The sequence below is a fragment of the Pelophylax lessonae genome (assembly GCF_965119305.1).
Source record: "Pelophylax lessonae genome assembly, chromosome: 4".
NCBI lineage: Eukaryota > Metazoa > Chordata > Amphibia > Anura > Ranidae > Pelophylax > Pelophylax lessonae.
In genome coordinates, this window is record NC_138771.1 from 147,741,729 (window position 1) to 147,754,721 (window position 12,993).

The following is a 12,993-nucleotide window of genomic DNA, read 5'->3' on the forward strand; positions in this document are numbered from 1 at the left end:
CTAATCTTCTTTTTCTAGGAGAGCGTCTATTCGGAGCCAACTTAGATGAGATCATCAAGGATCTCACTGGGGGAAAGAGCACTTTTTTACCACAAAGTACTAAGGGTAAAGGACCTCGTCAAAGACGGGGGCCTTCTTTCTCCGCTCATAAGAAATTTTTTCATCCACGGGTGAGAAAACAAAGTCCTCCAAAGCTCCTTCGGGAGGTTTCAGGGGACGCTGGTCGGGCAAGCAAAAGTCCGATTCTTCCTGACCTGAAGATAAGACTACTAAAGCCTGAAGGTGCGCCCCCACCCATAACTGGGGTGGGGGGACGTCTTCGCCGGTTTCCGGATCCATGGCTTTCCAGAATCTCGGACAAATAGTTTGCGAGGTCATACGGTCAGGTTACAAGATTGTATGTCAATCTCTCCCAGTGCGATTCCTCCTTTCCAATATTCGACTATCCCCGGATCGCTTAAGAGCTTACGGGGGGCAGTCACGGATTTAATGCAACAAGGAGTGGTGGTCCACGTTCCTTGGACAGAGCATTTCAAGGGTTCTATTCAAACCTTTTCACAATACCCAGAAAAGAGGGCAAAGTGCGTCCAATTCTGGACTTAAGAGCACTTAATCTTTTTTGTCAGGGTACAAAAATTCAAGATGGAGTCCATTCGCACAGTAGCAGCGTCCCGGCATCGGGGATTTTCTGGCGTCCATAGACATCTAGGATGCCTATCTTCACTTTCTTATTTATGCAGGACATCAGCGTTTCCTGCATTTTTTCGTAGAAAGAGTATTATCAGTTTGTGGCGTTACTCTTTGGTCTCGCCTCGACTCTCCGGGTCTTCACAAAGGTGATGGCCCCAGTCTTGATGTTGTTACGACAACGAGACATATCGATTCTAGGTCACCTAGACGATCTTCTGCTCCGTGCGGCTCTATTACTAAACTTAGAGATCACCATGACCTCTTTTACAAGAGTTCGGGTGGCTGGTGAACCTGCAGAAGTCCTCTTCGGTTCCCACCAAGAGACTGGAATATTTGGGTCTAATTTTAGACACATCCAGGCTTGCATGAGGGTCCTGGGTTTGATGGTGGCTTCCTTTGAAGCAGTACCATTTGTCCAGTCCCATATCCGAATCCTTCAAGGAGAGATTCTTCTCAAGTGTAACCGGAATCCAGATTCCAGGACTATCGGATCTGGCTGAGCAAGCGGACCAGGGAGTTCCTGGTCTGGTGGCTTCGGTCTCCGATGCTCAGCCAGGGGAGGTCATTCCTACCAATATTTGGACGCTTATCACCACGGATGCCAGTCTATCCGGGTGAGGAGAAATTCTCGACTCGGGGGCTTGGGTCCCTGGAAAAGTCCAGGTTAACGATAAATGTATTGAAACTGAGAGCGATCAGACTTTGTCTGACTCACTGGACCAAGCAGCTCCAGAGCAGCCCGGTTCAGATCCAGTCGGACAATGCCACAGCAGTAGCTTATGTCAATCATCAAAGGGGCACCAGAAGTGTCCTGGCGGCCATAGAAGTGGCCAGCATTCTTCGTTGGGCGGAACGATTGTTCCAGCTCTCTCTGCGGTATTCATTCCGGGGGTGAATTGGCAGGCAGATTATCTCAGCCGTCAGATTCTGGATCAAGGGGAATGATCTCTTCATCCAGGGATATTCCACCAACTGTGCCTCCGTTGGGGCACCCCGTATGGGAGCGGTTGGCATCTCAGCTCAACAGGAAAATGCGGAGGTTTGTGGCTCGCTCCCACGATCCTCTAGCAGACACCGCAGACATGCTGATCGCCCCGGGGGGGGGGGGGGCGGGGCGCAGTATCAGCTACTGTATGCCTTCCCTCCTCAAGTTACTGCCGAAGCTTCTTCGCAGGATAGAGGTGGAGGGAATCCCAGTTATCCTGGTAGATCAGGACTGGCCTAGTCGGGTCTAGTACGCCGACCTGGTCAGGCTGGTCGCAGACGTTCCTTGGCGACTTCCTCTTAGGGAGGATCTGCTTTCGCAGGGACCGATCTTCCATCCTGCTTTACGATCGCTGGCTTTAACGGCCTGGCTATTGAGACCCAGGTGCTGAAGGACAAGGGATTGTCAGCTTCAGTTATTCCTGCTCTAGTTAAAGCAAGGAAAGCGACTTCCAGAAAGAGTTATCATCGCACATGGAAGTCTTATATTGCATGGTGTGAATCCCTTGGGTTCCCTCCATGTTCTTATTCGGTGGCCCGAATATTGGTTTTTCTGCAACAGGGAGTTGAGCAGAAGCTGGCCTTGAGTGTTATCAAGGGTCTGTTTTCAGCATTGGCTATCTTCTTTCAGAAGTTTTTGGCTACTCATTCCTTGGTGCGGAATTTCATCCAGGGGGTGCGACACCTGGCTCCGCCAGTGCGCGCGCCGTTACCATCCTGGGATCTTAATTTGGTGCTGTCGGTTCTTCAGACACCTCCCTTTGAAAATATCAGGGAGATTCCCTAGCTTACTTTATCCCAGAAGGTGGCCTTCTTGGTGGCTATCACTTCTGCACGCAGGGTGTCAGAACTGGCTGCATTATCCTGTTGTTCCCCATATCTGGTGGTTCATAGGGATAAGGTTGTTCTTCATCCGAATCCATCCTTCCTTCCTAAGGTGGTTTCAAAGTTTCATTTGAATGAGGACATTGTATTGTCTTTCCTATGTCCTAAGCCCTATCATCCTCGAATTGCGTTGCATTCCTTGGATGTAGTTCGGGCGATCAGGATATATTTGAATACTACGGATTCATTTTGTAAGACGGATTCACTGTTTGTGATCACGGATGGCCCTAAGAAGGGGTTGCCTGTTTCTGCCGCGACCATCTTTAGATGGATCAGACAGACGGTGGTATAGGCTTATTCTATCTAAGGGTCGGGATCCCCCGTTCCCTGTTAAGGCGCATTCTACTCGGGCGCTTAGTTTCCTGGACCTTCCGCCATCAGGCGTCTGTCGTTCAGGTTTTCAAGGCGACTACTTGGTCGTCGGTTCATACCTTTACAAGATTGTATAAGGTTTATGTGAGGGCATCGTCAGATGCCTCTTTTGGCCGCAAGGTTCCTACAGGCCGCTGTTTGAGGAGACTGTTGGTCTACCTCGAGGGTTTGTTGGGTAGGTCTCATCTGTTTGCTCGATGAGTCCTTTGATACTTCTGGTTGGCTCCAGTTGGGCCTTCTAGATTGGATTTTGATTTCGGTCAATCCCACCCCTCATTTGTGGCACTGCTTTGGGACATCCCTATTGATGAGAATCAAAGAGGACTATGTCTGTCAATGAGCGACAGAGAAAATTGGATTTTTGTAAGATCTTACCATAAAATCCTTCTCTTAGCTCATTGACAGACGTAGTACCCGCCCCTCTATCATTGAGTTGGGTTGGGTTAAATTCTCTGACACTGCTTTGTGACATAACTGACATCCTGTAGCAGAGAGAGGGAGGATATACCCTCTGGGACTGCCCCTAGGGTGGAGCCAGAACGTTTTTCTTTCTGCCTAGTCCTACTCCTGCGGAGGCAGCATAACCCTATTGATGAGAATCAGAGGACTACGTCTGTCAATGAGCTAAGAGAAAAGGATTTTACGGTAAGATCTTACAAAAATCCAATTTTTTTTTTTTGTGCAATAAACAATTCTGAAACAATATTTTTTACTTTCTGCTATAAAACCTTCCCAATAAAAAAAATTTTAAATCAAAATTTTTTCATCATATTAGGCAAATGTATTCTGCTACATATTTTTGGTTTAAAAAAAATACCAATAAGTGTATATTGATTAGTTTGCACAAAAGTTATCGCATCTACAAACTAAGGGAAAGATTTGTCAGGTATGTATGTATTTTTTTTATTAGTAATGGCCGCGATCAGCGAATTTTGGCAGGATTGCGACATTGTGGCGGACAGATCGCACACCCAACTGACATTTTTGACACTTGGGGGGACCAGGCTTGCTGGATAAAGACCTGTGTTCCTAAATAGGAGGAACAGAGCATCCCTGTGTTCGTTACATACAGAACAGCGGTCTACCGTGTTTACATCGGCAGACCGCCTTTTTCAGGCGAGCTCCATGTTGGCTAGTTTTTGCCTTTTGGGAATTTTTCTCATGTTCGGTTTTTTTTTTTTCATATGGTATGATAGGTATGTTTTCCCTCATATTCTCATATTGCATATATAAATGTGTATCATTTTTGTCAAAAGGTTGCTATTTACTAGTCTTTGCTTGAATCAATATATTATTTCTTACCTATTTATGTATTGACTGGTTTGTACAATAAGGGCTCTTTCACACGGGCGATCCGATCAGATCCGCCTGTCAGTTTTTTAGGCGGATCTGATCGGATCCTCCATGCAGCTCTATGGGGCAGCGGATGTCAGCGGAGACACCTCTGCTGACACCCGCTGCCATCCGTATCCGATCCTGTCCATGAAATCTGGACGGATGGAAACCCTATTTTTCTGCCCGCTCTCATCCGATCCCCCATAGAGAGCAGCGGGAGCTGTGACACCTCCCTCTCCGCACTGCAAGCGGAGACAGAGCTGTCATCCCCGCTGAGCAGCACGGATCCGCCTACGGAGGCGGACCGCGTGAAAGAGCCCTAAAGCTACTTTGCAGTATTTCTTTTTCTAAAGGAACCCATAACTTATCTTGTAAATTCAGATTGAAGTTGACTATTGCGGCATTGGCTTGATATACACTGAGATCAGGAAGACCCAGTTCACCTATGTCTTTTGAGATGCCTATGACAATATTTTGTCATTTTGACCAGAAAAAAACCCTACATTTGACATTGGCTCCGGTAGCTTTGGGTTTTTATACAAGAGCAGTTCTGGTCACACCATTACTGTGGTTAAACCTTGTGGACTCATTGATCGGACCCTAAACTGGGCTGTGCGCTCCATTTCTCACCTAATAAGTGAATGGTTGCCCCTTTTTCTGACAAGCTTTCATTGAAGGCAAGAGTCAGATATTCAGCTTTGTAATACATGGAGGACAAAGTAGTACAGTGCTGTATGCTATCACATCTATGGAAGATGACCTTGCTGCACAATGTGTTTAACCACTTAAGCCCCGGAAGATTTTACCCCCATTCCGACCAGGGGGTATTTTGCGATTCGGCACTGCGTGAATTTAACGCACAATTGCGCGGTCGTGCGACGCTGTACCTAAACGAATTTGACGTCCTTTTTTTCCCACAAACAGGGCTTTCTTTTGGTGGTATTTGATCACCTGTGCGATTTTTTGATCACGCGCTATAAACAAAAAGAGCGTCAATTTTGCAAAAATAGCAATATTTTTCACATTTTTGTGAAGGGGTTAACTTTATTTGGAAGGGAGGGGCTGTGTGTCCCTAGGGGCGTGGTTTCTACTGTGATTGGCTGTGGCTCTAGCTGTAAGGACACTGATCAACGGATCTACATACCAGATCCGTTTTATCAGTGTCTTTGCAGCGAGGAGAATGACAGGCAGTTTGTTTACACAAGCTGCCTGACATTCTCCCTCTCCCCCGCCGATCGCCGAGTGACCGGCGGACATCGGGTCCGCTGGTCACACGCGCGGGGGGGTCCGTGACCACGAGCGCGCCCCGGGGGGCGCGCGCTCGCTCCCTAGACCCTCACAAGCAAGCAACGTAGCCCTACGTTAGTTTGCCTGTGAGGGGCTGACCGCCGACGTAGATAGTCGTGCGGCGGTCGGCAAGTGGTTAAAGCAGTAAGTCACTTCAGGAAAGTAAAGAAATGAGGGGGGGGGGGCCTGCAGGTTTAGATCATAACCTACAAGTCTGCACTTCATACTAGCACATTAGATAGAACACTGGTACATGGAGCTATCCAGCATTGTGCTGTCTTGTGTCTGTGTGCCCAGTGCTCCCCATCTGCTTCATTGGCCGGGCCAGGGTGATGTTGCATTGCCTCAGCACACAGAGCGGGCTGTAAATGTGGTCTGAGCTGCGAATGCGTGGCTCGGATCACATTTGCCCACTGACAGGCATGGGGGACATTTGACAGAAGAGAGCTCTAGGGTCTCTTCTGTTATAAAAACTCTACCTGTCAGCGAATTTTGTAATTGAGTTTACTACCACTTTAAATTGGTAAATATTTTTTAATAACATTCTGAAGATTTTTTTTTTTTACATTTTAGACATGCATATAATCACCATATAATAGGTGGTCAAACCTAAACGCTTTCAATTTGTATGCAATCTGGAAACCCCTTGCATTCCATAGTTGAAGTAAATCTAAAGAAAAGTGAGCCAGAATATTGTATGTGTGGCAAGCTTAAGCCGGCCACAGATAGTTCAAGTCTCGGCTGGTTCATCAGCAACCAGCCGAGACTGGAACCATGTATGGGCAGTCTGTACCAAGTTTATCAACTTGGGTACAACCAGCCTTCCAGATTTTAAGTGTGAATGCTAGCGGCTGTTAATAGCTGCTAGCAGTAATCGCTGTGTTCTCCCAGCAGGAACTGCTTCCTCCACCAGGAGAACACAATGGTTCCGCGGGAGGGATTTCCCTGCATCAATAACATGTTACAATGTGGATACAGATGTAACATTTTAGGAAAGGTGAATGTACACAGTGATTTCTGTGTATTAACAATGGCCCTACTTGACACCAGTGTAGTTGATAAAGAGAAGCTGCAACATTTTTGCGTATAAAATGCATCGGAACACGTGAACACACATTGTCCTGAGAATTTCTATCTAAGTGTCTAAACAGAAAAACACCGGGACGCAATAAAAATGCATAAAAAATTAATGTCAATACAAAAAGACCTCAACGCAGAAATTGTGGTGTGAAGCAGCCTTCAGACTATTCATAGTAATTTTTGGTGAGATACTCCCAATAGGAAATCACATCTAAAGTGATGCAGACCCTGCAGCTTTCCTCATTGGAGCCCTGCAGGGACAACGGCTAATGGTTATGGAAGCACTCCGATCAAATTCACTTACCACATGGACACAAACACACATTCTTCAGAATAGCCGAAGTTGGAATCTGCAACAGTTTGTAAAATCCTTGTAAGGTAAATAACCCAGAGGGGAATTTTTTTTTTTTTTTTTTTCTCAACAAAAGTGGAGTTACTCTTTAGGTGAAATGGTTAAATCCCCTCAGAGCATCAGTCTGAAGAAAAATTGCATGCTGGATTTTTAAATATTGATGTAAAATACATTTGTTATCTCTCTTACTGAACTAGTGTATTACACTTAAGCCCTATTCTCGCTATGACACGCAATGCAGGGCATATCTTTTGTGTGTGTTTTAAATGGGCTGCCCTACATGGGACCGATATGTCAAAAGTGGCTCACAAAGTCTGAGCGTTGCATAGTTTTTAAATTTGCGTTGTGGCATGTTACTCAGAAAAATGTGCATCTGCTTGCCGTGTTTGGGGTGCTATTAACAACGAATGGCATCTAAAACGCTACTCAATTGGTTTTTGTATTCTATGAGCGTGTGCAAAAATGGAAGCCTACTGGATGGTAAGTGAATGAAAACCTCCCCAGTAGGACAGTTATCAACAAAGCAGTGGTTTTAACCAATCCCCTAGAGCCTGTTCAGATGCTTTGTGCTGTGCCTGGGCAGGCTTGCCAAATGCAATATGTTCCCTATTATGGCAGTTCACACCACAGTGTTGCGGTACTTAGCGTTTTGCAACACAATCCGTTGCACTGCACTGACGCCAATAGAACTGAACTTAATTTCAAAGTTCTAACGAAAAACTGTTCTGTTTACAGTGTGCCGACACTGCTGTTTTAACATGGCATACCAATGCCTGGGCAGTAGTGCATGCTGCTGGTGTGAACAAGCCTCTAGTCCAGGGGTGCTCAGCATGTTCCCCCCCAGACCACTCAAATGTAACCCATGACCTTAAACCATGACAGCGCATGCCCAGGGTTGGCAACCTGTTGATCACAATCTGGGCTTGCTGACTGGCCATCCCAAAGCATCAGTGCACTGAGCCGGAAGGAGCAAGAGCCACATAAGCCAATGCATCCTCTGTATCTTCCTCTGTCTCTTGTCCCAAGCGGAGTGATACCAAGTGCACTCCGTCTCTTATCCCTTCTGGAAGCCTGGGGAGCGATACCAGCATCCGCTGCAGGAGTAAATGTATGTCAATGTGTAAAACACATACACTGGGCAAAATGGCTTTTTCAATGGCCGTATTGGCACCTATAAAAGGTGTTAAATGCAGGTGTTTTGGTGCGCTTTCAAAAAGTTCACCACACCTGCAAGATGTAATGGAAGGGTAAACCTCCAGCAGGGATTGGTCACAACCAAAATGATGATACTGATTGTTTAAAATCTACATTGTGCGGTTTAAATTTCGGAATGTGTAATCTTACACATTTACAGCGTGTGACCGTTTTTTGTTTGTGTTACAGGTTGTACAGGTGTTGAATGCAGATGCAGTAGTGGTAAAGCTGAACTCTGGGGATTACAAGACCATTCATCTCTCTAGTATTAGACCTCCAAGGCTAGAAGGTGAAGGATCTCAGGTAAGAGTTGAATTAGTCCTTTGAGTTTCTACAAAATATGTACATGTGCCAGTAAGGATTAAGTTGTTAATACTATGGACGGTCCAAACAATGGAAATCTGATAAAGCCACACTTGAACAATATGCATAATGCAGCACATCCTGAGAAGACCAATGAGTTTATATACATGTAGACATTGAACAAACTTGTTTCAATCCTAAAGGGATTGATTTCCTAAAACTGGAGCACTTATAATCTAGTGCAGCTGGACATGGTATCCAATCAGCTTCTAACTTAAACTTGCTCAGTTAAGCAACCTGGAAGCGAATTGGTTTTTAAGCAGAGCTGCGCTAGATTTTGCACACTCCGGTTTTAGTAATTCAACCCCTGAATGTATGTCCTGTATGTACGTGTGTGTGTATGCATATGTATGTGCATATGTATGTATAATGTATGTATTATGTGTGTGTATATGTGTATGTATGTGTGTATATATATATATATATATATATATATATATATATATATATATATATATATATAATGTGTGTATGTATATAATATTTATAATATTGTGTGTGTGTGTGTAAACCCCACACATTTTGTAAATATACCGGGGAAATTTGCTGACCCCTCAAAATAACTGAACACACAGCCATTAATGTCTAAACCGCTGGCAAGAAAAATGAGTACACCCCTAAGTGGAAAATGTCCAAATTGGGCCCAAGTGTCAATATTTTGTGTGGCCACCATTTTCCAACACTGCATTTAACCCTCTCGGGCATGGAGTTAACCAGAGCTTCACAGGTTGCCACTCGAGTCCTCGTCCACTCCATGAGTCGATTAGTTGTCCTGCATACAGAATGCATTATTTACATATCTAAAAATGCAGTGCAGCACACAACTCAGTACACCATCCATACATGTCAGTAAGTGCCTGAGAACTTGTGAATGTGAGGAGCAATGCATCATGAGACGTGGGTCCTGGGCAGGAAGTGAGTGGTCCTAAAGGCAGAAGTTTCTTTACCTTGCTATTGGGGCATGCTATACTATACTTTGCAGCTTGCTATTGGGGCACTCTAAAGCCAGGCGGAGCCAGTTGGTGGGGGACCCCAGAAGAGGAGAATCAGGGCTGCTCTGTGCAAAACCATTGCACAGAGCCTGTAAGTATAACATTTTTGTTTTTGTTACTTTTTTAATCTGCCCAACAACAAATTAGTCAGAAAAAGCATAAATAATGCTAAACGCAAATCGCAGCAAAATTACGTGCAAAAATTGCACAGCAAAAAGCTCCGCAGAAACAGATCAAAAGTAAATTGCACAGGGATGAACTGAGCCTTATGCTGGCCATACACGTATCGATTTTTGCATAAGCATATACAGTCAGGTCCATAAATATTGGGATATTGACACAATTCTAATCTTTTTGTCTCTATACACCACCACAATGGATTTTAAGTGAAACAAACAAGATGTGCTTTAACTACAGACTTTCAGCTTTAATTTGACGGTATTTACATCCAAATCAGGTGAAAGGTGTAGGAATTACAACAGTTTATATATGTGCCTCCCACTTTTTAAGGGACCAAAAGTAATGTGACAATTGGCTGCTCAGCTGTTCCATGGCCAGGTGTGTTATTCCCTCATTATCCCATTTACAAGGAGCAGATAAAAGGTCCAGAGTTAGTGTGCTACTTGCATTTGGAATCTGTTGCTGTCAAAAACAAAAAACAAAACCAACCCATCAGAGAGATAGAAAAAACATTAGGTGTGGCAAAATCAACTGCTTGGAACATCCTTAAAAAAGAACGCACCGGTGAACTCAGCAACACCAAGACGGAAGACCACGGAGAACTGGTGGATCACCGAAGAATTCTTTCCCTGGTGAAGAAAACACCCTTCACAACAATTGGCCAGATCAAGAACAGTCTCCAGGAGGTAGGTGTATGTGTGTCAATGTCAACAATCAAGAGAAGACTTCACCAGAGTGAATACAGAGGGTTCACCACATGATGTAAACCATTGGTGAGCCTCAAAAACAGGAAGTTCAGATTAGAGTTTGCCAAACATCTAAACAAGCCTTCACGGTTCTGGAACAACATCCTATGGACAGATGAGCCCAAGATCAACTTGTACCAGAGTGATGGGAAGAGAAGAGTATGGAGAAGGAATGGAACTGCTCATGATCCAAAGCATGCCACCTCATCAGTGAAGCATGGTGGTGGTAGTGTCATGGCGTGGGTATGTGTGGCTGCCAATGGAACTGTTTCTCTTGTATTTATTGATGTGACTGCTGACAAAAGCAGCAGGATGAATTCTGAAGTGTTTAGGCCAATATCTGCTCATATTCAGCCAAATGCTTCAGAACACTCCTCCTCCAGCAGTACCATAATGGCTTGGTGTGCAATTTCTTCTAAGGAGTTGATAGCTAGTTCTGAAATTAACTTGGTGGGCACCTGATAGATGCGTACTGCACTTTCCAGTCTCACTTCCCACTCCATAAATGAATGCTTCACAGTGCAGATGGACAATGACCCGAAGCATACTGTGAAAGAAACCAAAACGTTTTTTTACGGGAAAGAAGTGGAATGTTATACAATGGCCAAGTCAATCACCTGACCTGAATCAGATTGGGCATGCATTTCACTTGCTGAAGACAAAACTGAAGGGAAAATGCCACAAGAACGAGCAGGAACTGAAGACAGTTGCAGTAGAGCAGTGGTCCTCAACCCTGGCCTACAGGGCCCACTAACAGGCCATATTTTAGGTATTACCTTGGGGAGATGCAGACTAGAGTACTGCAATCACTGAGCAGCAAATGATATCACCTGGGATGTATTTCAGTTATCTTGAAAATCTGGCCTGTTAGTGGGCCCTGTAGGCCAGGGTTGAGGACCACTGCAGTAGAGCATCACCAGGGATGAAACCCAGCGTCTGGGAACGCATATACATCACCAGACTTCAGGCTGTAATTGATTGCAAAGGATTTGCAACCAAGTATTAAAAAGTGAAAGTTTGATTTATGATTAATCTGTCCCATTACTTTTGGTCCCTTAAAAAGTGGGAGGCACATATTCAAACTGTTGCAATTCCTACACCGTTCACCTGATTTGGATATACATACCCTCAAATTAAAGCTGAAAGGCTGCAGTTAAAGCACATCTTGTTGGTTTCATTTCAAATCCATTGTGGTGGTGTATAGAGCCAAAAAGATTAGAATTGTGTAGATGTCCCAATATTTATGGACCTAACTGTACATAGGAAAAATCTTTGTACATTTGCTAAATTAAGGAATGTCGTTTAAAAATGTCACTTGCTTTAAAAATGTAGTTTTAAAATGTAATTTCTGAACAAAAACCACATAAACTGTCTATAAATTCTTTTGATGAAGTTTTCTATTCTGCTCCTTCAAAGTATCCGGTCACTGTGGTCAAAAACAAATGCTAATTTGACCCCACTAACAGTTAGAAAGTCTTAAAAAAAAAAATCTTAAAATGAAAAATTTTTTAAGGAAGACATTGTTTTTGTATGGTCAGCATAAGTGTCAGCAGATGCAGGGATTTTTTATCAGGCCACCTGACTGACATGGGAATCTGTCATACATGTTATATTACAGTTCTGTCTGAAAATCGGCAAAAAAATATATATATTTTTTTTCCTTTAAATAAAAAATTTGTTCGGAGTCTATTTACCAGATTCAACCTCTAATAGTATATACAGTATATCTCTTCTGTCATTCTAGGAGTGGATTAGAGATTTTGCTCCCTAACCATATAGTTGGTTATTTAAATTTACCACTGCATAGAGATATTTGAGAATAAATTTCCTTTTCTCTATCGCTCATTGACAGACGTAGTCTTCTTGATTCTCAAGAGCTGGGTTATGTTGTCTCCGCAGGAGTAGGACTAGGCAGAAAGACAAAACATTCTGGCTCCACCTTAGGGGCAGTCCCTGAGGGTATATCCTCCCTCTCTCTGCTACAGGGAATCAGTTTTTTTCTGTCTAGTCAGGAGTAAGGACCTAAGTTCCTTGCTGGGATCTTTTTGGTCCTGGCAAGATTTTTTCTTTAGAAAAAATATTTTTTAGGTAGTTTTTCTCCAGTGTTTTTTTCCTGTGAGATCTTCACCCTCCATCCAGAAGTTTTCCACCAGTTGTGCCTACGTTGGGGCACCCCGGATGTGGATCTGTTGGCATCACGATTCAACAGAAAAGTACAGAGATTCGTGGCGCGCTCCCGCGATCCTCTAGCAGAGACTGCAGACGCACTGGTCACCCCGTGGGGGCAATACCAGCTAATGTATGCCTTCCCTCCTCTTGGGTTACTGCCAAGACTTCTTCGCAGGATAGAGGAGGAAGGAATTCCAGTAATCCTGGCAGCTCCGGACTGGCCTCGTCGAGCTTGATACGCCGACTTGGTCAGACTGGTGGCGGACGTCCCGTGGAGACTTCCTCTCAGGGAGGATCTACTGTCTCAGGGACCGATCTTCCATCCTGCTTTACGATCGCTGGTTTTAAACGGCCTGGTTATTGA

The 12,993-nt window shown here is 44.4% G+C and overlaps 1 protein-coding gene across 1 annotated transcript in view; it reads left to right on the forward strand.

Moving 5' to 3' along the window:
- Positions 1-12,993, forward strand: part of SND1 (staphylococcal nuclease and tudor domain containing 1) — a 967,943-nt gene that overhangs the window by 84,145 nt on the left and 870,805 nt on the right. Inside the window, exon 10 of the mRNA XM_082257077.1 lies at positions 8,369-8,482. Within this exon, the coding sequence (XP_082113203.1) occupies positions 8,369-8,482 (114 nt within the window). The remainder of the gene's footprint in view (positions 1-8,368; positions 8,483-12,993) is intronic.